The 25,972-nt window shown below is 42.3% G+C and overlaps 1 protein-coding gene across 1 annotated transcript; it reads right to left on the bottom strand.

Annotated features, from left to right (window-relative positions):
* Positions 1 to 1,749: 1,749 nt before the first annotated feature.
* On the bottom strand, positions 1,750 to 25,972 carry LOC139265094 (ras-related protein Rab-39B). The gene is made up of 2 exons (XM_070881990.1): positions 25,263 to 25,972; positions 1,750 to 3,070 (listed from the first exon to the last, which is right to left on the bottom strand). Exons 1-2 carry the CDS (start codon positions 25,475 to 25,477, stop codon positions 2,644 to 2,646), a joined length of 642 nt encoding a protein of 213 aa, XP_070738091.1. The 5' UTR covers positions 25,478 to 25,972; the 3' UTR covers positions 1,750 to 2,643.

Below are 25,972 nucleotides of genomic sequence, written 5' to 3' on the forward strand. Positions count from 1 at the left end.
TGGCTGCCACATTTGCCAATATGACAGTGGCAATACTTAAAAAATAAGTAAGTTAATGATTGTGAAGTGCTTTGGAATGGCCTGAGGATATGATAAGGTGTATTTTTTTTTTCCTGGATGAATAAGCTAGGCCTCTGATATTTGTCTTGTGATATTGCCTCACCTACAGTATCTGATAGAACACATATTGGGGCTAATTTTGACTTTTGCTGATAATGTAAAATGGACGATATCAGATCAGCCGCCCAATGTACATCTTTCCCAATTGACTTCAATGGAAATGAAAATGAAAATCGGGAGAGATATAATGGGCGGCTGATCTGATTATTGCCTGTTTTACACGATCGCCCAAAGTCAAAATTACCTCCACTGATTCCACACACCTCCCCAAATATGGCCACACCTGAAATCTGTAATAGACCAACCAAAGGTGATTAAACTTAAATCATTTTGTATCTGTACTAGAAAACATTGCATTATTCATTGGAAGAGAACAGCTAGGGTTTCTTTATCCAGTCTTCAGTCTCTGTTAGACTCTAGTCAGTTTCTCACAAGTTTTACATTATTTCCAAAAAAAAGTAAAAAAATGTCTGTCGTATTTTGTTCTGTAGCATTTAAAAAGTATCAAACAGAATCAAAATTGTAAGAAACATGAAACATTCACTTGTTTGTTGAACTACATTTTCAGGAAAATCAGATACAATAAATTCTAATAGTATCTGGGGCATCAAGTGATACTTCATGCTGGAATGGATTTAAAGATCACCTTGAAATGCAGTCCAAAATCATGTGATATGTTGACCACTGGCTGTTTCTGAAACATCTCAATGGTTGAACTGGCTTCTACTAATAGTTGTATCAGTTCTCAGAAATGTTATGAGAGCAATAGTCAAAGCATCTGATGTGAAATCACATACAGTTCCTGCTTATTCAATAGATTAAGAATTCACATCTGGGTCACCTGGTTTTGGTATAACTGTACTGCAACTCTTTCAGCCGGGTAAGAATTACTGTATAACTGTGGAATTATTATGCATTCAGCGGGGTAAGAATAACGCACATAACTCCAGAGATATTTGTTCAGCAGTTACTCGCTGGGTGGAATTCCTGTTTCTTTACCAAGTGAATTATTCTCTAACTGTAGGGAGCTGTTGCTTGCTCAGCAAGGTAAGCGTTTCTCACTAAAACTGTACAGTTCCTGTATATTTGGCAGGGTGGGGTCTACTCACTGTCTAACTGTACCAATCTGCTATTTATTCAGCAGGATAAAGATTACATGATTTGTTTTACTGTACTGAGCCCCCTTTTATTCAGCAGGGTGAGAGTTACTGACTATAACTGCACAGAATTTCTGTTTATTGATAAGCTAAGGGTCACTCATCATGTACTTGAATGGAGTTCCTGTTTACTCACCAGGGTAAGGACTGGATGGATTTACCATTTATTCAGCAAAGTAAGGATTAATTCAATAGCACTGATCTATCATATACAGCATATAGTCGACTTACTGATTTACAAATATCTTTATCTGTTTGTACAGTCACTACACATGGGAGGCTAGTGAAGGCCTTCTTAATTTTGCAATTTCAAAATGTTTACTATTCTCAGTAAATATTATTGTTTAACTTCATTTTTGATTCCCCCCCCCCCCCCCCCTTACTTTCTCCCTCATATTACCAATATTATCAAGAACTCTTCCAATGGGATTGTAGCTAATTGCATCAGCCAGTATGTTACAAGGCCATTTGGGATGCTTCAGTATCCCTGGATTATCAGGGTGGAAATCAGTCAGGGTTCCTGCTCCTGTTTGCTGGAGAGTGCACATGTGGGCAGGATTGGGCTCAGCTCAGCCCCATAGTCCAATAACCTCTGATACTTAGTTAATAATCTCAAACATGATAAATGATAACTTTGGCAATGTGTCAGAGAGCTGCACTGTATCTCAGCAAGTAGCTGTCATCCCCAGGAAGGAAAGAGAGGAGGAAAGAAACTTGGGAAGAAATATGCTTAATAAAACAGTATCCCAATAATAAAATCTTCCTCTGAGTTGGGCGAGATGGCCTCTATAATTTTTTAATTATAGATGTTGGGCAAAAAAATACCTATTTATTTATGCATGTCTTTATTACTGAACCCACTTTAAACTATTTCAAATGATGTTATGGGTGATTGGTTTTACTGTACCAGTGAATCAAGAATAGGCAGGTTACACTGAAGATCGTCACCTGTACTATACCAGGGAATGAGGACAGGAATATCAAATTAAAGTAGCAGTTCAGGTTCTTTGACTGCCTCACTAACTACCCTCTATTACAGTAAGAAGTCAATGATGACCATCAACCCAGTTAGTGTCTGAGCTATTTTTTGTTCTTTTTAGCAACTTCCAAAATTAAATGAGCTCTTGTCCCCCATCCCAGAGGTTCAAACAGTAGGTGAAAAGTCTCCATTACCAACAGCAGGACAAATAGGGTAACTGGTTGAAACATCAGGATCCCATTAATTACAAGCAGACTGATCAAAATGTCCATATTGTGGAAATAGTGAATTATTTGAGATACAAACTTAAAAAGGCCTACAGTATTTATTTGGTACAGTCTCTACGTGCGAGGGAACTTATCCAATTTAAATGTTTCCACTCTTTAATTAGCAAAGGCATCTCCTGCCTGATTTGACAGCTTCCTCTGATGAGTGAACCACATTTGGAACAAAGCCACTCTTCACTCCTTCCCATCCCTCTTGCATCATAATGTCCCCCCTCCTGACAAGTTCATAAATATCCCTCGTCAGATCGGTGAAGGCCTGTTCAACGTTGATGGAATCTCTTGCAGACGTCTCAATATATTTCATCCGGTAAGCAGCGGCAAGCTTTTCTGCCTCCTCCTTTGACACTTGCCGCTGGGCTGCCAGGTCACATTTATGGCCGACCAGCACAAAAACGATCTGGAATGGCTGGACATGAACTTTGGCCTCTTCCAACCACTCGTGCACATTCTGGAAGGATCTGCGGTTGGTAATATCGAATAAGAGAAGTCCTCCGACTGAATTCCTGTAGTACGCACGAGTTATGGACCTAGAAGTTTGGGGAGAAAAAGGTTAAAAAGAGCTTAGTATAACTAAAACCTCGAGTTTCACAACATTTATAAAATAGATACCATTTTAGCACAGAGAGTTTGAAAACTTTATTGTTTGTTTGCAGTCTTTGGTTTTGGTAGCAACACTGCATGGCCTAGGAGACAGGGAAAAATAGAAGTAGTGATTTTAACTGCCTTTACAAAAAATGTAAATCGAGAAAATGCCACCTCTAGAAAGACCATCTACAACTTGCATCATCGTGAACTCTTCTCCCTTATTTAATCTCGAGAGAAATTATATAGCAAAGTCTTCCAAGAGAAAACTGACATTTCTCCCTGATTCGCAGTTATTTGGAGTAAAAAGAACATAAGAAATAGGAGCAGGCCATTTGGCCCCTCGAGCCTGCTCCGCCATTCAATAAGATCGTGGCTGATCTGATCCTGGGCTCAGCTCCACTTCCCTGCCTGCTCCCCATAACCTTTTACTCCCTTATCGCTCAAAAAATCTGTCTATTTCCGTTTTAAATATATTCAATGACCCAGCCTCCACAGCTCTCTGGGGCAGAGAATTTCACAGATTTACAACTCTCAGAGAGAAGAAATTACTCCTCATCTCAGTTTTAAATGGGCGGCCCCTTATTCTAAAACTATGCCCCCTAGTTCTAGATGTCCCCAAGAGTGGAAATATCCTCTCTGCATCTACCTTGTCAAGCCCTGTCATTATCTTATATGTCTCAATAAGATACCTCTCATTCTTCTGAACTCCAATGAGTACAGGTCCAACCTGCTCAACCTTTCTTCATATGTCAACCCCTTCATCTCCGGAATCAACCGTGTGAACCTTCCCTGAACTGTCTCCAATGCAATTATATCCCTCCTTAAATAAGGAGACCAAAACTGGATGCAGTACTGTAGGTGTGACCTCACCAATACCCTGCACAGTTGTAGCAGGACTTCTCTGCTTTTATACTCTATCCCCCTTGCAATAAAGGCCAACATTCCATTTGCCTTCCTGATCACTTGCTGTACCTGTATACTAACTTTTTGTGTTTCATGCACAAGGATCCCCAGGTCCCTCTGTACTGCAGCATTTTATAATTTTTCTCCATTTAAATAAAAATTTGTTTTTTTATTTTTTTCTGCCAAAGTGGATAACCTTCGCTATATTAAAATCAAAACTCTTCAAATTATCTCTGCTTTCTTTCTCAAGTCTTCACAACTGTGGAAGTATTTGTTACTCCTTTTTCATGCTGACAGGAGATAAGCTGTTTTCACAAGGAGACCCCAGTTTCCTATGGAATGGACCTTGTGCTTGTATTTGTGCTATGAATGGGACAACATGCTGTGGGATTAGCAGTTACCTCTGAATTATGGCACGTCAGAGATTATGGAAGTAATTTTGGGGAGGTGGGGGGTCAGTGGGCGCATTTGGTGGTGGGTCAGTTGGGACAAAAAATGTTGACAGTGGGTCAGGAACCCGCTGTCAAGCCGCCACCACGCTACTTTCCCAGATGTCAGGTCTGTCAGTGCTGAACAGACCTGACAGGCAGTGGCGGGGGGAGACAATTTAGGTCATTATGACCTTGCGAACGGCCCTTTAAACAGTATTTTGAGCTCACCTTACCGTTGTCCACAGAGGTCTATGCTGCTTGGGGATCGCATCAGGTAAGGATGTCGGGAGTTGTGTGAGCATAAGTTCACTTTTCAAGATCAAAAGCTGTTGCTTACTGCATTTGGAAGATAGACTGAGCTTTATGCAGGTTGCAAGTGTTTGGAGCAAACTCTCCATCCAGTGTCACCTCATTGGAATAATCTCTCTCACCACCGCTTCTGTCATCTCAAGTTCATCTGCCATCTATTACATTAGCATCGGTGCCCTTGAAACTCTCTCACCTCAGAATCCCACCATGATCAGCCCCAACACCAGCAGCACAGGCACACCAGCAGCACCAACAACAAGACCAACCTTCTCCACCATCAACTGATGCTGCACAAAACACACAGCATCAGCACCCGATCACATTGCTGCCTGGGAGGCCAGGGATGGTCTCACCATGGCCAGATTTACTTCACTTGACGCTGTACACCCTGACTGCCACATGATGCGCCAGGATGGCACCACCCCACATCAGCCCCATAAAGCACCCTGCAATGTCCAAGCCATTCCTTTCACACTCATCACCATTGCGGGCAGGTCGGGGCGGGGGGTTACCCTTGTGTCTCACCATTCACTGCAACTCACTAAGCCACATCCAAAGGTGCACACAAATCTGACCAAGAATGCAAGATGTTGAAAATAAAGATTTTAATGTTTCACGGCACATTAACAGAAACTTTACATCAACATTGACTAAAACACCCAAGTACCTACCCTTGTGTGTTGTTAGTTGGTATGATTGGACAAGGATGAGGGTGAATGTGAGGACTGGTTTATAAGGTGGGGAAGTGATAATGTAGATAGAGAGGAATGGGTGGAGGTGCAAGGTAAGTTGGTGTGAGGAAAGATGTGTAGGACTGAAGTAGGGAAGGCAGAGTGATGGGAATGTGATGAGTGGCACAGCAGGATGAGGTTGAGTGTAGCTTTGCAGTAACGTTTTGTGATCCACTGCAGCCTGGTCCTGCTGATAACATCCCTGCTTGTGTCCTCCTGTGCAACGTGCAACCAGGCTGTGTTGGTGTCCTGGGGACATCTCCTCCGCCCATTGGAAAGGAGGACCTCCCTGCGTGCCGTGACTCTTTCCATAAGCATATGGAGGAAGTCTTTGTGCAGTGCTTGTCAGTGTTTGCAGCACCTCAATGCTGTAGAACACTGACAGCACTTCAATGCTGTAGAACACTGACAGCACTTCAATGCTGTAGAACACTGACAGCACAACTGTCAAACTAAATTTGCACATGGTTCCTTTAAGGAAACCGGCTGATGATGTGTCGTCAAATGACAGCAGACCCGCTTACTTCGATAGCAAACGCGCTGGACAAGCCCAATCAACGTAAAATAAATTCATAGAGCGGGCTGGAGCCAGTAGCGAGGTCATGACCCGCCTCCGGCCCTGGTCACACGGACCCGTTGAGGAAGGGGAAATCGCGGCCAGAGTGTGCAACGCCCATCATATTCTTGTCTTCTCTGAACAGTGTTAACTATCATTCTGTCAGGCCAATGAATATAGCTTAAAGTTATTTATTTACAAGACAATGCCCAGAAGCTGTAAAACACTGCAAGAAACTAATAGAATAATACTTGAAACAATAAAGATAGAATCAGTCCACAATATCCTTTTTAAAACATATTTTATAACAGCATGATACTGTATAACAGTTTTGAGCACAACAGCCTTTTAGATATTTGTGTGCATATATAAGCAACATGATTCCTATGTTATTGAGTTCAACTTTACAAGTGAATTGAAGTAATGTTGAGCAGCTGGGTTAAGTGTTTTTTATACTAAAGGAAATCTTTCATGTCACAGGTGTTAACTTTCATCTTCACAAGCATATCCCTTGATGAGCCAGCCTTCAGAGATAATGGCCCCAAATTTCCTCTGAGCTGTATTTCCCACTGCTCCTGCTTCCTGAGCACTGACAAGATCCCAGCATTCAGTTCACTGAAGCAGTGTAAGTGGGGCCCATAGGAGTGTTCCAAGGCTCCTGGCCTATACACTCTATAAGATAAAAGTCTGCCACATTGAAATGTAACTTTGCAGAGGGGATAAATAGTCCAGTGGAGGAAGGATAAATAAAACAAGACAAAAAGGAAATTAATGGCAGAAAGATAAATGGGCAAAGAAATGTTTTGAAATGAGGCTTAAATGTTTTTATACAAATGTAGGTATAAGATACTATATTTAGAGGTATATACAACTATGTGAATATTGATATTGGCATCTCAAAAATGGCTGATGGTGCAGGCTAGCCAAAAACTGGAACTGAGATGGTATAAAATCTTTACAAAGGAAAAGGAGGCGGGGTAGCGTTGCTGGTTAAAGAGGAAATTAATGCAATTGTAAGGAAGGACATTAGCCTGGATGATGTGGAATCGGTATGGGTGGAGCTGCGGAATTCCAAACGGCAGAAAACGCTAGTGGGAGTTGTGTATAGAACACCAAACAGTAGTAGTGAGGTTGGGGACAGCATCAAACAAGAAATAAGGGATGTGTGCAATAAAGGTACAGCAGTAATCATGGGCGACTTTAATCTACACACTGATTGGGCTAACCTAACTGGTAGCAATGCGGTGGAGGAGGATTTCCTAGAGTGTATTAGGGATGGTTTTCTAGACCAGTATGTCGAGGAACCAACCAGGGAGCCGGCCATCGTAGATTGGGTATTGTGTAATGAGAAGGGACTATTTAGCAATCTTGTTGTGCGAGGCCCCTTGAGGAAAAGTGACCATAATATGGTAGAATTCCTTATTAAGATGGAGAGTGACAAAGTTAATTCAGAAACTGGGGTCCTGAACTTAAGGAAAGGTAATTTCGACGGTATGAGGCGTGAATTGGCTAGAATACACTGGCAAAGGATACTAAAAGGATTGACGGTGGATAAGCAATGGCAAACATTTAAAGATCACATGGATGAACTTCAGCAATTGTACATCCCTGTCTGGAGTAAAAATAAAACTGGGAAGGTGCTCAACCATGGCTAACAAAGGAAATTATGGATAGTGTTAAAGCCAAGGAAGAGGCATATAAATTGGCTAAAAAAAGCAACAAACCTGAGGACTGGGAGAAATTTAGAATAAAACAGAGGAGGACTAAGGGTTTAATTAAGAGGGGGAAAATAAAGTACGAGCGGAAGCTTGCAGGGACTATAAAAACTGACTGCAAAAGCTTCTATAAATATGTGAAGAGAAAAAGATTAGTAAAGACAAACGTAGGTCCCTTGCAGTCGGATTCAGGTGAAATTAAAATGGGGAACAAAGAAATGGCAGACCAATTGAACCAATACTTCGGTTATGTCTTCACGAAGGAAGATACAAATAACCTTCCGAAAGTACTAGGGGACAGTGGGTCAAGTGAGAAGGAGGAACTGAAGGATATCCTTATTAGGCGGGAAATTGTGTTCGGGAAATTGATGGGATTGAAGGCCAATAAATCCCCGGGGCCTGATAGTCTGCATCCCAGAGTACTCAAGGAAGTGGCACTAGAAATAGTGGATGCATTGGTGATCATTTTCCAACAGTCTATCGACTCTGGATCAGTTCCCATGGACTGGAGGGTAGCTAATGTAACACCACTTTTTAAAAAAAGAGGGAGAGAGAAAACGGGTAACTATAGACCGGTTAGCTTGACATCAGTAGTGGGGAAAATGTTGGAATCGATCATGAAGGACGAAATAGCAGCGCATTTGGAAAGCGGTGACAGGATCGGATCAAGTCAGCATGGATTTGTGAAAGGGAAATCATGCTTGACAAATCTTCTGGAATTTTTTGAGGATGTAACTAGCAGAGTGGACAAGGGAGAACCAGTGGATGTGGTGTATTTGGACTTTCAGAAGGCTTTTGACAAGGTCCTGCACAAGAGATTGTTGTGCAAAATCAAAGCGCATGGTATTGGGGGTAATATACTGACGTGGATAGGGAATTGGTTGGCAGACAGGAAGCAGAGAGTCGGGATAAACGGGTCCTTTTCAGAATGGCAGGCAGTGACTAATGGGGTGCCGCAGGGCTCAGTGCTGGGACCCCAGCTCTTTACAATGTACATTAACGATTTGGATGAAGGAATAGAGTGTAATATCTCCAAGTTTGCAGATGACACTAAACTGGGTGGCGGAGTGAGCTGTGAGGAGGACGCTAAGAGGCTGCAGGGTGACTTGGACAGGTTAGGTGAGTGGGTAAATGCATGGCAGATGCAGTATAATGTGGATAAATATGAGGTTATCCATTTTGGGGGCAAAAACACGAAGGCAGAATATTATCTGAAAGGCGGCAGACTAGGAAACAGGGAGATGCAACGAGACCTGGGTGTCATGGTTCTTCAGTCACTGAAAGTGGGCACACAGGTACAGCAGGCGGTAAAGAAGGCAAATGGTATGTTGGCCTTCATAGCTAGGGGATTTGAATATAGAAGCAGGAAGGTCTTACTGCAGTTGTACAGGGCCTTAGTGAGGCCTCACCTGGAATATTGTGTTCAGTTTTGGTCTCCTAGTCTGAGGAAGGACGTACTTGCTATTGAGGGAGTGCAGCGAAGGTTCACCAGACTGATTCCAGGGATGGCTGGGCTGTCATATGAGGAGATACTGTATCAACTGGGCCTTTATTCACTGGAGTTTAGAAGGATGAGAGGGGATCTCAGAAACATATAAGATTCTGACGGGACGGGACAGGTTAGATACGGGAAGAATGTTCCCGATGTTGGGGAAGTCCAGAACCGGGGACATAGTCTTAGGATGAAGGGTAGACCATTTAGGACTGAGATGAGGAGAAACTTCTTCACTCAGAAAGTTGTTAACCTGTGGAATTCACTGCCGCAGAGAGTTGTTGATGACAGTTCACTGGATATATTCAAGAGGGAGTTAGATATGGCTCTTACGGTTAAGGGGATCAAGGGGTAGGGAAAGAAAGCAGGAAACGGGTACTGAAGGAATGATTAGCCATGATCTTATTGAATGGCGGTGCAGGCTCGAAGAGCCGAATGGCCTACTCCTGCACCTATTTTTCTATATTTCTATGCCCTACAATGAGAAGTGGAGCTTTATTGATGAGGAATGATGTAGCAACTATAGAAAAATGTGAATATAATAACAGAAGGGATAAGATGGAAACAATACGAAAAGAATAAAGCAATGATAAGGGCAGGAAATTATGAATTTGTTACTGCTTAAAAACTGCCAGCACAAGTGAACAAAAAGGGTGGGGAGCTTTTTGGACAGATAAGGGAATTGTAATGTGCTAATCATGGGGAGTTTCAAATCCCAGAGACAATAGATGGATCAGAACCTAAAGGGAGAGGCCAAAACACAACAAATGCACTGAGATGGTCAGGGGTTGTTTCCTCAAACAACATGTGATGGCAAACTCCTCGAAGACAGACTGTGTGAGATGTGGTGTTTAGCAATCTACTGGTTACTAATCTGGAAGCTGGTGAGCATTGGGATCTACTGATCATTGTATTGTTAAGTTGGATATTATTGCCAAATCTGACATCAGAAACAACAATGTGGTGGTATAAACTTTGAAACAGCTGATTTTGGAGCTATGAAGCGAGTCTTTGTGAATTTATATTGGTAATCCATCCATAAAAATGGAACAAAAGAGATTGTATTTTAGGCTATTATACAAGATGAGGAAAAAAGTATGTATTCTATTTAAAAATGAAAAACATAGAAAGTGTGCATAAATAGATTTGAAAGCTACAAGGAAACAAAAATAAGCTGTATTGGGATTCATACAAAAGGCAACCATGGGTAACTAAAGAAAACATTAGGAAAAAAAGAGAAATGGAGAGACGAATCACAGAGGGCAGACAGCAAGAGCTCTCATAACATTTTACAACTATCTTAGTAGAGAGATCAAACAACAGGGATATCTACTAAAGAATACATTGAGTAAAGCTATCACAAATTATCAAGATATGGTAGATATACTGAAAGCATTCCTCATATCACTTTTCACATAGGATGATTGTAGTTGTTCCAAAGTTGCAGATGCACCATTAAAGCAATGAATCTCACGTATGAACAATTACTACAAAGTCATATTTTGCTAGTTTTTGCAGGACCTTCCCTGATGTTTGGAGAAGATCATTTTATGATGCAAAACAGAAAATTATGAATTTATTTCATATGATTTTAAGATAGTTAGGCTCAAACTGGCAGACTGGAGCTAGTCAGTGCAATTGTATTGGGACAATACTTGTGTTGAAAATGAATTAAGATAAAATTACTTTGGTGGATGTTATGATTTGTTTGAAATGTTAATTTATGCAGCTTGACAGATTATAGTGATTGGGAAGCACCTGATGGATAGATAGATCTGTGCTCTATAATTCTTAAGCTATCAGAAAATACATTGTGAAGTTTAGGATTAGCGTTGCTGTCATAGAGTGAGACAGCATTGTTGCTTTGATAGTTAATTCTACTGAAGTGGATCATCTAGGAACACAAGAACAGGAGTAGGCCATTCAGCCCCATGAGCCTGTTCTGCCATTCAGTAAGATCTGTACCTCAATTCCATATACTCGCTTTTGCTCCATATCCCTTAGTGCCCTTACCTAACAAAAAGCTATCAATCGCAATCTTGAAAAGTCTAATTCCAGTTCCAGATTTCCACTTCCAGATTTGGTGGAGAGAATTCCAGATTTCCACTACACTTTGTGTGAAAATATGCTTTCTGATTTCACTCCTAAATGGCTTTGCTCTAATTTTAAGATGGTGCCCTTTTGTTCTGGATTCACTCACCAGAGGAAATAGTATTGTTGTATCTAGCCTATTAAATTCCTTTATCATTTTAAAGATCTTTATTAGATCAGCCTTTAACCTTCTAAATTCAAGGGAATACAAGCCCAGTTTATGCAACCTGTCCTCATATTTTAACCCTTTAAGCCCTGGTATCATTCTGGTGAATCTGCAAGTCCAAAATATATTTCCTGAGGTTCAGTCCCCAAACCTGAATGCAGTACTCCATATGGGATCTGACTAAGGTTTTGTACAACGGGGCGGAGGAGCGGTGAGAGATCGTGGCTAAGATTCGCCGAGTGATCGTGGCGAAGGTGCGGTGAATGTTTTGATGCAGTGAGAGATCGTGGCGGAGGAGCGGCGAGAGATCGTGGCGGAGGTAGGGCAAATTTAGGGTACAGGGCCCAGAAGAGCAGAGGGTCCAGGGGCAGCACGGGCCAGCCCACACTGCGATATGTGCGCGCACTAGGTCCGTGCACCAGAGCAGGTCTCCAGTCGTCCTGGTTAACCCCTTGCCAATGGATAACGGCCTAGCTCTGTCAAGCCCGTGTGGTGGCTGATGTGCAACGGTCACCACACATTAGAAAAATCCACGCACAGGCATTTTCCACGCCTGGAATTCAGGACTGGAATATCGGGTCCTTCATTGAAACATCTGCAAACTCATCCCTTTTGGTGTGGAAGCAAGTCATTCTCATTCGAGGGACTGCCTATGATGATGATGACAACTGAAGCATCACTTCCTCACTTTTATATTCCAAACCCCTTGAGATAAAGGCCAACATTCTGCGAATGGTAGCATAATGGTTATGTTACTGGACTAGTAATCCAGAGAGGCTTGGATTAATGATTATTGAGTTCAAATCCCACCCCGGTAGCTGGGGAATTTAAATTCAGTTTATTAAATAAATCTGGAATAAAAAGCTAGTATCAATAAGGGTGATCAAGGATTGTCGTAAAAACCCATCTGGTTCACTAATGTCCTTTTGGGAAGGAAATCTGTCATCCTTACCCTATATGTGACTCCAGATCCACAGCAATGTGGTTAACTCTTAACTGCCCTCTGAAATGGCCAAGCAAGTTGTACTTGTACCAAACCGCTACAAAGAATAATGGTTTAGGAAGGCGGCTCACCACCACCTACCTACAAGAGCAATTAGGGATGGGCAATAAATGCTGGCCTTGCCTCTTCATGCAGGATGCTAGAGGTACGCATTCACAGGAGGGTGCCCGGACATTACTTCTGCTCTTTTCGAAAACTATTGAATTTTAAATTAAAAATGGTACATTCTGGTTAGTTTAAGAAAGACATTAACATTTAACAGATATTTAATAAGAAGAAAGCATTTTCACTGTGGTTGACATTACCAGGACAACTATATTACTAAGATTTATGGGGCCAATTATACAATTCCATTGCAAAAGCAAATTGAACCCTCTATTTTGCATGCACAACATGCAAGATCTGTAGTAACCTGACCTCATCTGAATATAAAAGGTCAGATCATGTAAATCATTAGAATATACTCCATGTGCACAATGGAGCAAGAGCAAGGAGTGCAATTCTAGGATGGATGGAGCTGTATAAGAACATAAGAAATAGGCCATATGGCCCCTCGAGCCTGCTCCGCCATTTAATAAGATCATGGCAGATCTGATCATGGACTCAGTTCCACTTACCCGCCTGTTCCCCATAACCCCTTATCCTCCTATCATTTAAGAAACTGTCTATTTGAAATGGGCGGCTACTTATTCTAAGATCATGCCCTCTAGTTCTAGTCTCCCCCATCAGTGGAAACATCCTCTCTGCATTCACCTTGTCAAGCCCCCTCATAATCTTATACGTTTAGATAAGATCACCTCTCATTCTTCTGAATTCCAATAAGTAGAGCCCCAACCTACTCGACCTTTCCTCATAAGTCAACCCCCTCATCCCCAGAATCAACCTTGTGAACCTTCTCTGAACTGCCTCTAAAGTAAGTATATCCTTTTGTAAATATGGAAACTAAAACTGCATGCAGTATTCCAGGTGTGGCCTCACCAATGCCTTATATAGCTGTAGCAAGATTTCCCTGCTTTTATATTCCATCCACTTTGCAATAAAGGCCAAGATACCATTGGCCTTCCTGATCACTTGCTGTACCTGCATACTATCCTTTTGTGTTTCATGCACAAGTACCCCCAGGTCCCGCTGTACTGTGGCACTTTGCAATCTTTCTCCATTTAAATAATAACTTGCTCTTTTATTTTTTTTTCTGCCAAAGTGCATGACCTCACACTTTCCAACATTATACTCCATCTGCCAAATTTTTGCCCACTCACTTAGCCTGTCTGTCCTTTTGCAGATTTTTTGTGGCCTCACACATTGCTTTTCCTTCCATCTTTGGCTACATTACACTCAGTCCCTTCTTCCAAGTCATTTATATAGATTGTAAATAGTTGGGGTCCCAGCACTGATCCCTGCGGCACCCCACTAGTTATTGGTTGCCAACCAGAGAATGAACCATTTATCCCAACTCTCTGTTTTCTGTTAGTTAGCCAATCCTCTATCCATGCTAATATATTACCCCCAACATCGTGAACATTTATCTTGTGCAGTAACCTTTTATGTGGCACCTTGTCAAATGCCTTCTGGAAGTCCAAATATACCACATCCACTGGTTCCCCTTTATCCACCCTGTTCGTTACATCTTCAAGGAACTGCAGCAAATTTGTCAAATATGACTTCCCCTTCATAAATCCATGTTGACTCTGCCTGATCGAATTTTGCTTTTCCAAATGTCCTACTACTGCTTCTTTAATAATGGACTCCAATATTTTCCCAACCACAGATGTTAGGCTAACTGGTCTATAGTTTCCTGCTTTTTGTCTGCCTCCTTTTTTTTAAATAGGGGCAATAGGGTATGACAATGGAAGAATTTATAGGGAGGCAACCATTAAAATTTAAGTAGCCACATAGGGAATGCAAATATTCTTCCAGGCTTTAGAAAGACTGAAAATAGTCAGTCTAGCCAAAGGCTTTATTGGGGGAAAGAAATGGCAGACTAAAAGCAAATGAAGGAAAATCCAATTCAGAGCCACGACATGGAGTCTGTGGGCATACTGTGGGGACAGCACCCAGTTTGTAATGTGAACCTGCTGCTGCATGAAGTGGTTACGTGGAGGGGTTACCCTATTTGGTAGTCCAAGGCATCTGCCCCACAAGATGGCAGTGCACTCTCTGGCAGTCAGTAGTGGCCAGGCTCACTGCTATGTACAGTACCTACGAGACATAGGAACAAATGCAGGAGAAGATGCACGTTTACTGATATTGTAGTGCAATCTGAGACTGAGCCACAGGCATAATGGGCCAGCGGTGAACATGCCAACCATTTACAGAGTGTTGCAAGTTGGCTGTAGTTGTCCTTGCAGCAAATGGCAAAGCTCTGCAACTGGCTCTCTACTGGCCCACAGCAAACAGAGGCAGCTGTCCTTGGCCACTGAAAGAAGGCTGTGTTGAGGTCTCAAAATATGGTCTGATGCTTGCTGATCTCCCTGACATCTTGTAACAGCTCAACCATGAAATTCCGATTTTGCGGCACGTTAAAAATAACCTTAAGCAATAAATAAAATTACATCCAAAATGTTTTCTCAAAAATAATTACTAATGAAAAATTCAGAAATATTGTAAAACTGTCTAATAAAACACTGCTAAAAAGAGCATTGCAAATTCCTGCGCCATCACAAGGCTGATGCCATTTTAAGAACTCCTTCACCCATCCAGCTTTGCTTGCTTTCATTCCAAGTGGATGCACAAAAAAGAGCAAACCTGGAACAAATCACACACAACTGCGCTTAGGTGTTCTTCTCTCACATCTTCACTCAACTTTCTCATTCCAATATGTCGCTTTTCAACCTACTTACAGGAGAATGCCATATTTAGCAGGCACCAGCAACTGCTGACAGGAGGAAGTGTAACAAGCATAACACTCATGAACCCCTATGACGAGAGTCCCCTAAAAATTGTGGTACTGGACGAAAATGTGGGAATGTAGCAAACATGCCAAGCTCAGCATTAGTGTTACACATTTTTTTTAAATTCACTCCCCCCATAATTATTGGTTTACTTACTGAAATACGGTCATATGCTGACCTGCATCAACTTAACACACACTATTTTGCCACATAAGTTATGTTTGAAGAGTACTGGCAGCACTGCAACAAATCAAATGGCAAGTTATTATTTAAATGGAGAAAGATTGCAAAGTGCTGCAGTTCAGCAGGACCTGGGGGTACTTGGGCATGAAACACAAAAAGTTAGTATGCAGGTATAGCAGGTGATCAGGAAGGCCAGTGGTATCTTGGCCTTTATTGCAAAGGGGATGGAGTATAAAACCAGGAAAGTCTTGCTACAGTTATACAGGGTATTGGTGAGGCCACACCTGGAATACTGCGTGCAGTTTTGGTTTCCATATTTACGAAAGGATATACTTGCTTTGGAGGCAGTTCAGAGAATGTTCACTAGGTTGATTTTGGAGATGAGGGGGTTGACTTATGAGGAAAGGTTGAGTAAGTTGGGCCTCTACTCATTGGAATTCAGAAGATTGATTGGTGATCTTATCGAAACGTATAAGCTTATGAGGGGGCTTGACAAGGTGGATGCAGAGAGAATGTTTCCATTGATGGGGGAGACTAGAACTAGAGGGCATAATCTTAGAATAAGGGGCCACCCATTTAAAACTGAGATGAGAAATGTATTTTCTCAGAGGGTTGTGGATCTGTGGAATTCACTGCCTCAGAGAGCTGTGGAGGCTGGAACATTGAATAAATTTAAGACCGAGATAGACAGTTTCTGAACCGATAAGGGAATAAGGGATTATGGGGAGCAGGTAGGAAAGTGGACCTGAGTTCATGATCCGATCAGCCAAGATCATATTAAATGGCGGAGCAGGCTCGAGGGGCCGTATGGCCTACTCCTGCTCCTACTACTTATGTTCTTATGTTATGTTATATTCTGCTGCTGATCCTATAGTTGCCCTCAAGGATAATACCACAGTACAGCAATGTGCACCCTGGCTTCGCACCTTCAGCACCCTTTTCCACTCCGACATTAGCAAGACGCAGTACGGATCGGAATATGAGGCAAGGCTATCAGCATGTGTGGGCCTCAATTAATTACATTTTTAAATCAGGGCCCATGCCGAACCTTGCAGCTTCAGCAAAGGCTTCATCCAGAGTGTGCACCTTGCCTATATAAAATGGGTGTAGACGAGTCCTGCCACTTAGCGTTCTCAAGAAGGTTCTTAAACGTAGGCTTCAGTTAAGAGTGAAAGTTCTTTTTCTATCTGTTTTAATTTTGCTGAATCATTAGTTGGTTTTGCATTGTTAGGTAGTACTTTCCTTCATTGTTCTTGGTTGCTGCTGCCACTTGAATAACACCATAGAGTGCTGAGCATCAAAATTCCTTTTGGAATTCTGAACCGGTTCCATAATTTAGATGAAAAAGAAGAGTAGAAACATAGAAAATAGGTGCAGGAGTAGGCCATTCAGCCCTTCTAGCCTGCACCGCCATTCAATGAGTTCATGGCTGAACATGCAACTTCAGTACCCCCTTCCTGCTTTCTCGCCATACCCCTTGATCCCCCGAGTAGTAAGGACTTCATCTAACTCCCTTTTGAATATATTTAGTGAATTGGCCTCAACTATTTTCTGTGGTGGAGAATTCCACAGGTTCACCACTCTCTGGGTGAAGAAGTTTCTCCTCATCTCGGTCCTAAATGGCTTACCCCTTATCCTTAGACTGTGACCCCTGGTTCTGGACTTCCCCAACATTGGGAACATTCTTCCTGCATCTAACCTGTCTAACCCCGTCAGAATTTTAAACGTTTCTATGAGGTCCCCTCTCATTCTTCTGAACTCCAGTGAATACAAGCCCAGTTGATCCAGTCTTTCTTGATAGGTCAGTCCCACCATCCCGGGAATCAGTCTGGTGAATCTTTGCTGCACTCCCTCAATAGCAAGAATGTCCTTCCTCAAGTTAGGAGACCAAAACTGTACACAATACTCCAGGTGTGGCCTCACCAAGGCCCTGTACAACTGTAGCAACACCTCCCTGCCCCTGTACTCAAATCCCCTCGCTATGAAGGCCAACATGCCATTTGCTTTCTTAACCGCCTGCTGTACCTGCATGCCAACCTTCAATGACTGATGTACCATGACACCCAGGTCTCGTTGCACCTCCCCTTTTCCTAATCTGTCACCATTCAGATAATAGTCTGTCTCTCTGTTTTTACCACCAAAGTGGATTACCTCACATTTATCCACATTATACTTCATCTGCCATGCATTTGCCCACTCACCGAACCTATCCAAGTCACTCTGCAGCCTCATAGCATCCTCCTCGCAGCTCACACTGCCACCCAACTTAGTGTCATCCGCAAATTTGGAGATACTACATTTAATCCCCTCGTCTAAATCATTAATGTACAATGTAAACAGCTGGGGCCCCAGCACAGAACCTTGCGGTACCCCACTAGTCATTGCCTGCCATTCTGAAAAGTACCCATTTACTCCTACTCTTCGCTTCCTGTCTGACAACCAGTTCTCAATCCATGTCAGCACACTACCCCCAATCCCATGTGCTTTAACTTTGCACATTAATCTCTTGTGTGGGACCTTGTCGAAAGCCTTCTGAAAGTCCAAATATACCACATCAACTGGTTCTCCCTTGTCCACTTTACTGGAAACATCCTCAAAAAATTCCAGAAGATTTGTCAAGCATGATTTCCCTTTGACAAATCCATGCTGACTTGGACCTATCATATCACCTCTTTCCAAATGCGCTGCTATGACATCCTTAATAATTGATTCCATCATTTTACCCACTACTGAGGTCAGGCTGACCGGTCTATAATTCCCTGTTTTCTCTCTCCCTCCTTTTTTTAAAAAGTGGGGTTACATTGGCTAACCTCCACTCGATAGGAACTGATCCAGAGTCAATGGAATGTTGGAAAATGACTGAAAAATCCGCTTTTTCCAAGGCCACCTCCTTAAGTACTCTGGGATGCAGTCCATCAGGCCCTGGGGATTTATCGGCCTTCAATCCCATCAATTTCCCCAACACAATTTCCCGACTAATAAAGATTTCCCTCAGTTCCTCCTCCTTACTAGACCCTCTGACCCCTTTTATATCCGGAAGGTTGTTTGTGTCCTCCTTAGTGAATACCGAACCAAAGTACTTGTTCAATTGGTCTGCCATTTCTTTGTTCCCCGTTATGACTTCCCCTGATTCTGACTGCAGGGGACCTACGTTTGTCTTTAATAACCTTTTTCTCTTTACATATCTATAGAAACTTTTGCAATCCGCCTTGATGTTCCCTGCAAGCTTCTTCTCGTACTCCATTTTCCCTGCCCTAATCAAACCCTTTGTCCTCCTCTGCTGAGTTCTAAATTTCTCCCAGTCCCCGGGTTCACTGCTATTTCTGGCCAATTTGTATGCCACTTCCTTGGCTTTAATACTATCCCTGATTTCCCTTGATAGCCACGGTTGAGCCACCTTCCCTTTTTTATTTTTACGCCAGACAGGAATGTACAATTGTTGTAGTTCATCCATGCGGTCTCTAAATGTCTGCCATTGCCCATCCACAGTCAACCCCTTAAGTATCATTCGCCAATCTATCCTAGCCAATTCACGCCTCATAGCTTCAGAGTTACCCTTCTTTAAGTTCTGGACCATGGTCTCTGAATTAACTGTTTCATTCTCCATCCTAATGCAGAATTCCACCATATTATGGTCACTCTTCCCCAAGGGCACAATGAGATTGCTAATTAATCCTCTCTCATTACACAACACCCAGTCTAAGATGGCCTCCCCCCTAGCTGGTTCCTCGACATATTGGTCTAGAAAACCATCCCTTATGCACTCCAGGAAATCCTCCTCCACCGTATTGCTTCCAGTTTGGCTAGCCCAATCTATGTGCATATTAAAGTCACACGAGTACATGAAGGGCAAACAAATGCAGGTGCAAAAACACTGGAAGTGTTTTCACCATCCTAATAATTGCACTTATAGGTTCCTACACATGAACCTAGATGTGTTAGAGGAGGCCAATCTTTACCATATCTGCTTCACAATGCACACTGTCCTGGAGTTGTATCATCTGCTACAGGATGACATGCATACAACATCTGGAACAGGGATGCTCGTCCCATAGCACTGAACGTTATCACAGCAAACAGCTTTCATGCTAATGAATTCTTCCAAGCCACCCTGAAGAATATCAGGCAGTCTACAGAGTATACAAATACTGAGAGGAAGAGGATAAAATACCAGAGATAGAAGGGGAACTAAAAAATAAATCAAAGGGAGGAACTTATTGGATTAAATATAAGTTTTTAAAAAATGGTAATGGAGAAAATAATAGAACTTAGGATAGATAACTCTCCAGGAACTGTTAGTTTCCATCCCAGGGTATTGAAAGAAGTAGGCGAGGAAATTGCATTTATCTCAAGAGGCCTGGAATACAAAGGGGAGGATGTTATGCCTCAGTTGTATAGAGCCTTGTTCAGACACATCTAGAGTACTGCATTCAGTTTTGTGCACTGCACCTCAGGAGTGATATATTGGCCTTGGAGGAGGTGTAATGCAGATTCAACAGAATGATACTGAGCTTAGAGGGTTAAGTTAAGAGGACAGATTGAGGAATAATGGCTTGTATTCACTTGAGTATAGAAAACTGAGGGGATGATCAGATTGAGGTATTTAAAATGTTAAAAGGATTTGATAGGGTAGATACGGAAAAACTATTTCCTCTGATGGCTGAATCAAGAACAAAGGGAAATAATCTTAAAATTAGAGCTTGGCCATTCAGAAGTGGAATCAGGAAGCACTTTTCCACACAAAGGGTAGTAGAAATCAAAAAGACAATTGGACGTTTCAAGACTGACATCGATATTTATTTGTTAGGTAAGACTATCCAGGGATATGGAGCAACAAAGGATAAATGGAGTTGAGGTGCAGATCAGCCATGATCTAATTGAATGGTGGAGCTGCCTCGAAGGCTGAATGGCCTACTGTTCCTAATTTTCCCATGAAGAAATGGAAAATACTATCTTTACAAGGTGTAACACCATCATCATTCCCTGAGGAAAAGAGACCCCAGCTGGACAGATTGGATGCAAGATGTCACAGATAGCATCCATATGGAGAATAGGGTGCCTCATAGCAACCCTTGACATACACTAAATTACTGTTCAGAAAGTATCTGACTGTAGAAACATCATCATCATGTCAATAGCCAGGAAGTAGCAATGATCTCTTCATTATGTGCTAATCCATAGTGTCTGCATTTTTCGATGAAAAGAAACAAAATTTGCATTTTATTGTGCCTTTAATGACCTCAGGACACCCCAAAGTGGTTTACAGTCAATGAATTACTTTTGAAGTATAGTCACTGTTGCAATGTAGAGAAACGCTGTAACCAATTTGTACACAAGGTTCACAAACAGCAATGAGATAAATGATCAGATAATCTGTATTGGTCATGTTGGTAGAAGGATAAATATTGGCCAGGTCACTGGGACAATTCTGCTCTTCTTCAAATAGCATTATGTGATATTTTACTTCCACCAGAAAGGACAACTTAGATAGGTTTACTGTCAAACTGAGATAGGTTTAATGAATTATCCAAAGGACAGAACATGGAGGGTAAAAGAAACACTGAGGGGATTGATGTTAGAAGAGCAGGCATAACCTCTGCATCCATGGTATCCGAATTCACTGAGAAACCGTCTAACGACAAAGTAGAGTTCAGTTTGGATATCGCACCTCCATTAGGTTCCTACCCCTGCCATCGCACTGAAACACCTCTTAACAAAGTCACAAATGATATCCTGTGACTGTGGCCATCACGCGCTATCCTTCCTCATCCTTCTTGACCTGTCTACAGCGTTTGACACGGCTGAGCACACAATCTTCATCCAACACCTCTCCTCTGTTGTCCAACTGAGTGGGACTACCCTTATCTGGCTCCATTCTTATCTATTAAGTCATAGCCATAGAATCTCTTGCAGTGGCTTTTCTTCCTCCTCCTATTTCTCATCTATGTGCTGCCTCTTGTCAGAATCATCCAAAACGCCCATCAGATTACACATGTATGCTGATGACACCCAGCTGTACCTCATCACCACCTCTCTTGACCCTTCCACTGCATCTGATTTGTCACACTGCTCGACTGATATCCAGTATTGGATGAGCAGAAATTTCCTCCAATTAAATATTGAGACGACCAAAACCATTTTCTTTGGTCCCCGATACTTCCCCATCCCCATCCATCATCTCAAGCTGAACCAGACTGTTTGCAACCTCTGCATTCTATTTGATCCTGAACTGAGCTTCCGATCCCATATCCTCTCTACTGCCAAAACCGCCTGCTTCCACTTCTGTATTATTGCTCGGTTCCACCCCTGCCTCAAGCCCATCTGCTGTTAAACCTCATATCACTGCCTTTGTGATCTCTAGACTCGACTATTCCAGCGCTCTTCAGGTTGGCTTCCAGTTCAGCAATGCCTCAAATTTAAAATCTTATCCTTGTGTTCAAATTCCTACATGACCTTCCTTATCTTTGTAACCTCCTCCAGCCCTGCAACCCTCTAAGATATCTGCGCTCAATGTTCCCGCATGGCCACGCAGCTCTCTGCTGGTCCCGTGCAGCCCGGGACTAGCTTTTCCTATGCTAATGTTCGCACATGCATAAACCAATGATTGGACTGCACAGCTCCTTAAAGGGGCCGTGCGCCCCCAAAAAGTTCCGGGGAACATTGCGTTCCTCCAATATTGGCCTCTTGAGCATCCCCGATTTTAATCACTCCACAATTGGTGGCCGTGCCTTCAGCTGCCAAGACCCTAAGCTCTGGAATTCCCTCCCTAAACCTCTCTACCTCTCTACCTCTCTACTTCTAAGGAGCTACTTAAAACCTACCTCTTTGACCAAGCTTTATGTCATCTGCCCTAACATGTATTTATGTGGCTTGGAGTCAAGTTTTGTTAATCATCAGGGCAATTCTGTGGGATTTGTTCCAGGTTTGCTCATTTTTTTGTGCATCCAGTGGAATGAAAGTAAGCAAAGCTGAGGGGATTGATGCTAACGCTCCTGTGGGGCGCTTTGACATGTTATACTATATTAAAGGCGCTGTACAAATACAAGTTGCTGTTATTGTTGTTAAAACCTATCTCTTTGACCAAGCTTTTGGTTACCTATCCTAATATCTCCTTATGTGGTATGGTGTCAAATTTTTGTCTGATAATCGCTCATGTGAACGCTTTGGAACATTTTACTCCTTTAAAGTCGCTATATCAATGCAAGTTGTTGTTTTCGTTGTTGCCTGGATCTTTATTTATAACTTACTTTTTCTAGCATTTTGCTATCTGTGATTTTTCTCATTGCACCTCGATCTTCCTTTTTCCCTTTGCTGGTTTTCCTGTGCTAACCTGCAGTGCTTCCCCTGCTAACTCCACCTTTGTCCAGAGTGAGTGCACTTCTGGCTTTTCCTGGATGGTTGACCAGGATTTTTAAAAGGTGCATTCAGCCAGTCACACTGTACCCTGAGTGTGCTGCATTATTCTCCTGCTGGGAACTACTGTTGACTGGTAAATTGCTGACCATTCATCTTGTCCTGCAGTTGGCCCAAGACAGAAAGAATGTATGCATTTACAAATAGGGGACAGAGCCCCTCCAAGGTAAGTCACGCCAAACTCTAGAATATCTGTCTAACCTTATTTTTTCGGCAATATCCATCCTAAATGCTTCCTTTCATTGGCATGATTCTTCCATTGTCTCAGTGGTTCAGTAACCACCATTGTGTTTCACATGGCATTTAATTATCTGTGGTTCTACTTAGCCATAAAACCTTCCAAGTTGCATATAACCAAATGTTCCTTCAAAAGGTATTAATCAACACAGTATTAGGTATGTGTAGATTTACTAATGCCTCTCAGTTGCCAGGTTTTATATTTAGAGGCAGCTTGCAGCAGACATTTTGTGTGGAATTCTCCCTTATATGACATTATGAATGGAAATGGTGAGGCTGTAGATACCATTCATGGTGTCACATCAGGAGGAGTGCAACACAAAATATCTAAACAACAGTTTTCATCCACAGGTTTTCAAAATGGATTCCTTGGATCCTACAAGGTCTGCAAGTTCATCAGATTTTTGTCTTTCTGGGGCTGGGCATGGCACGAGCACAGAGACTTTTTGTATTCTTTGCTTTCTGTATTAACTAGCTTACATTATTTCTGTTATTGTATTCTAAAAAATGTTTTCTGCAATGATAGCAACAATTTCCTTTGGAATAGCTGATAATGGCTTTCAAAAAATAAGACTGGTGATCCTGGGAATGTGTCAATATTTGCAGCGGATCATGGTAATGTGCCAATATTTGCAAGGAATGCTGGAAATGTGTTAACATTTGCAGGGGATGCTAGGGATGTGTCAATATTTGCAGGGGATGCTGGGATTGTGTTAATATTTGCAAGAGAACATGGTAATATGTCAATATTTGCAAGGGATACTGGGAATGTGTCAATATTTGCAGGGGATACTGGAAACCAATGTTCCCTCTAAACGGGCACGCAGATCTCTCCACGCAGCTCTCTGCCAGTCCCACGCAGCATGGGACAGGCTTTTGCAAAACTGTGAATGCGCCCCAAAGCCCCTTAAAGGGACCATGCACCCCCCAAAAATTGGGGCAACATTGCTGGTAACATATCAATATTTGCTGGGGCTGCTGGAAACGTGTCAATATTTGCAAGGGATGCTGGGAATGTGTCAATATTTGGAGGGATGTTGGGAACATGTCAATATTTGCAAGGGTTGCTGGGAATGTGTCAGTATTTGCAAGGGATGCTGGGAATGTGCCAAGACTTGCAGAGGATGCTGTAAATGTGTCAATATTTACAGGGGATTCTGGGATTGTGTTAATATTTGCAAGAGATCATAGTAACATGTCAATATTTGCAAGGGATACTGGGAATATGTTAATATTTGCAGAGGATGCTGGGAATGTGTCAATATTTGCAGAAGATGTTGAGGGTGATAATATTTGCAAGGGAAGTTGGTAACATGTCAATATTTGCAGGCAATGCTGGGAATGTATCAATATTGGGAAGGATGCTGGGAATGTGTCAAGATTTGCAGGGGTTTCTGGGAATATGTCAATATTTGCAGGGGATGCTGGGAATGTGTCAAGATTTGCAGGGGATGCTGGGAATGTGTTAAGATTTGCAGGGGATGCTGGTAACCTATCAATATTTAGAGGGATGTTGATAATCTGTCAATATTTGCAGGGGATGCTGGGAATGTGTCAAGATTTGCAGGGGATGCTGGGAATGTGTTAAGATTTGCAGGGGATGCTGGTAACCTGTCAATATTTAGAGGGATGTTGATAATCTGTCAATATTTGCAGGGGATGCTGGGAATGTGTCAAGATTTGGAGGGATCCCTCACACAAAAGGATTTGAAACCCACCGCTCTAAAATGGTGACTTCAGTGACATAGTGAATAGAAATGTTGATCTGAAGAGAGCAACCTCCATTCATGGCATCATGAGAGTGGCAAGTTGTGATGTCACACCAAAGGTGCTTCTGCACAAAATGTCCGCTCCTTGCAGTTCTAAAGTATAAAAGCACTGAAACAAGGCGCAACAATGACATATTTCCAAGTATATTGGTTTGCCTCTTTATAATACAAGAATATGGGCTAATTCAGTAGAATACAACTCCTTTTAAGCTTTTCCTCAGATGTACTGGAGATTTAGACTTACCTGAATCTCTCCTGACCAGCTGTGTCCCAAATCTGCAGCTTAATCCGTTTTCCTGGCTCGATCTCCACCAACCTCGAGAAGAAATCCACGCCAACCGTGGGGTCTGACACTTGGGCAAAGCGCCCCTCGGTGAAACGACGGATCAGGCATGACTTTCCCACGGTGGAGTCCCCAATGACTATCAGCCTGAACTGATACACCCAAATAGCCTCCATTTTCTTGGATATTGTGATTACCTCGAGCCAAAATGGATAAATAATTCAGCCCAAAAGAAGTAAGTCTATAGACTGTATCACAAGTGTGCCCAGGTCACTGAGGTTGGCCACACATCAACCATATATCTAGCACACAGACAAAAGCAGAAACCTGCTACGAGTCTGTAGGGGCAGCAAGACTTGGACTGTTTTCTATTCTTTAAAGGCAGATGACCATGATCAACTGCTCAAAAGCCAGCATTTACAGACACAAAAGGATGTTTCAGTCCAAGAATCAGTCGGTCCCTTCCTCAATTTCCTCACATCGCCAGGTGAATATCCTTGTTTGGACAAGCTTCCAGTATTTCAAAAAGGCTCAGGTCAAGAAGCTGGGAGATAGATACTGTTTGTTGTTGCTGTTGTTGTGTATTTGCATGCAGTCGCGTTGGATTCCCAGCTTGCCGCTCTCACTATATTCACACCTCCGATTCCACTCATGCAGTCTCCATCTTTAAA

The sequence above is a fragment of the Pristiophorus japonicus genome, chromosome 6 (genome assembly GCF_044704955.1).
Source record: "Pristiophorus japonicus isolate sPriJap1 chromosome 6, sPriJap1.hap1, whole genome shotgun sequence".
Classification (NCBI taxonomy): Eukaryota; Metazoa; Chordata; class Chondrichthyes; family Pristiophoridae; genus Pristiophorus; species Pristiophorus japonicus.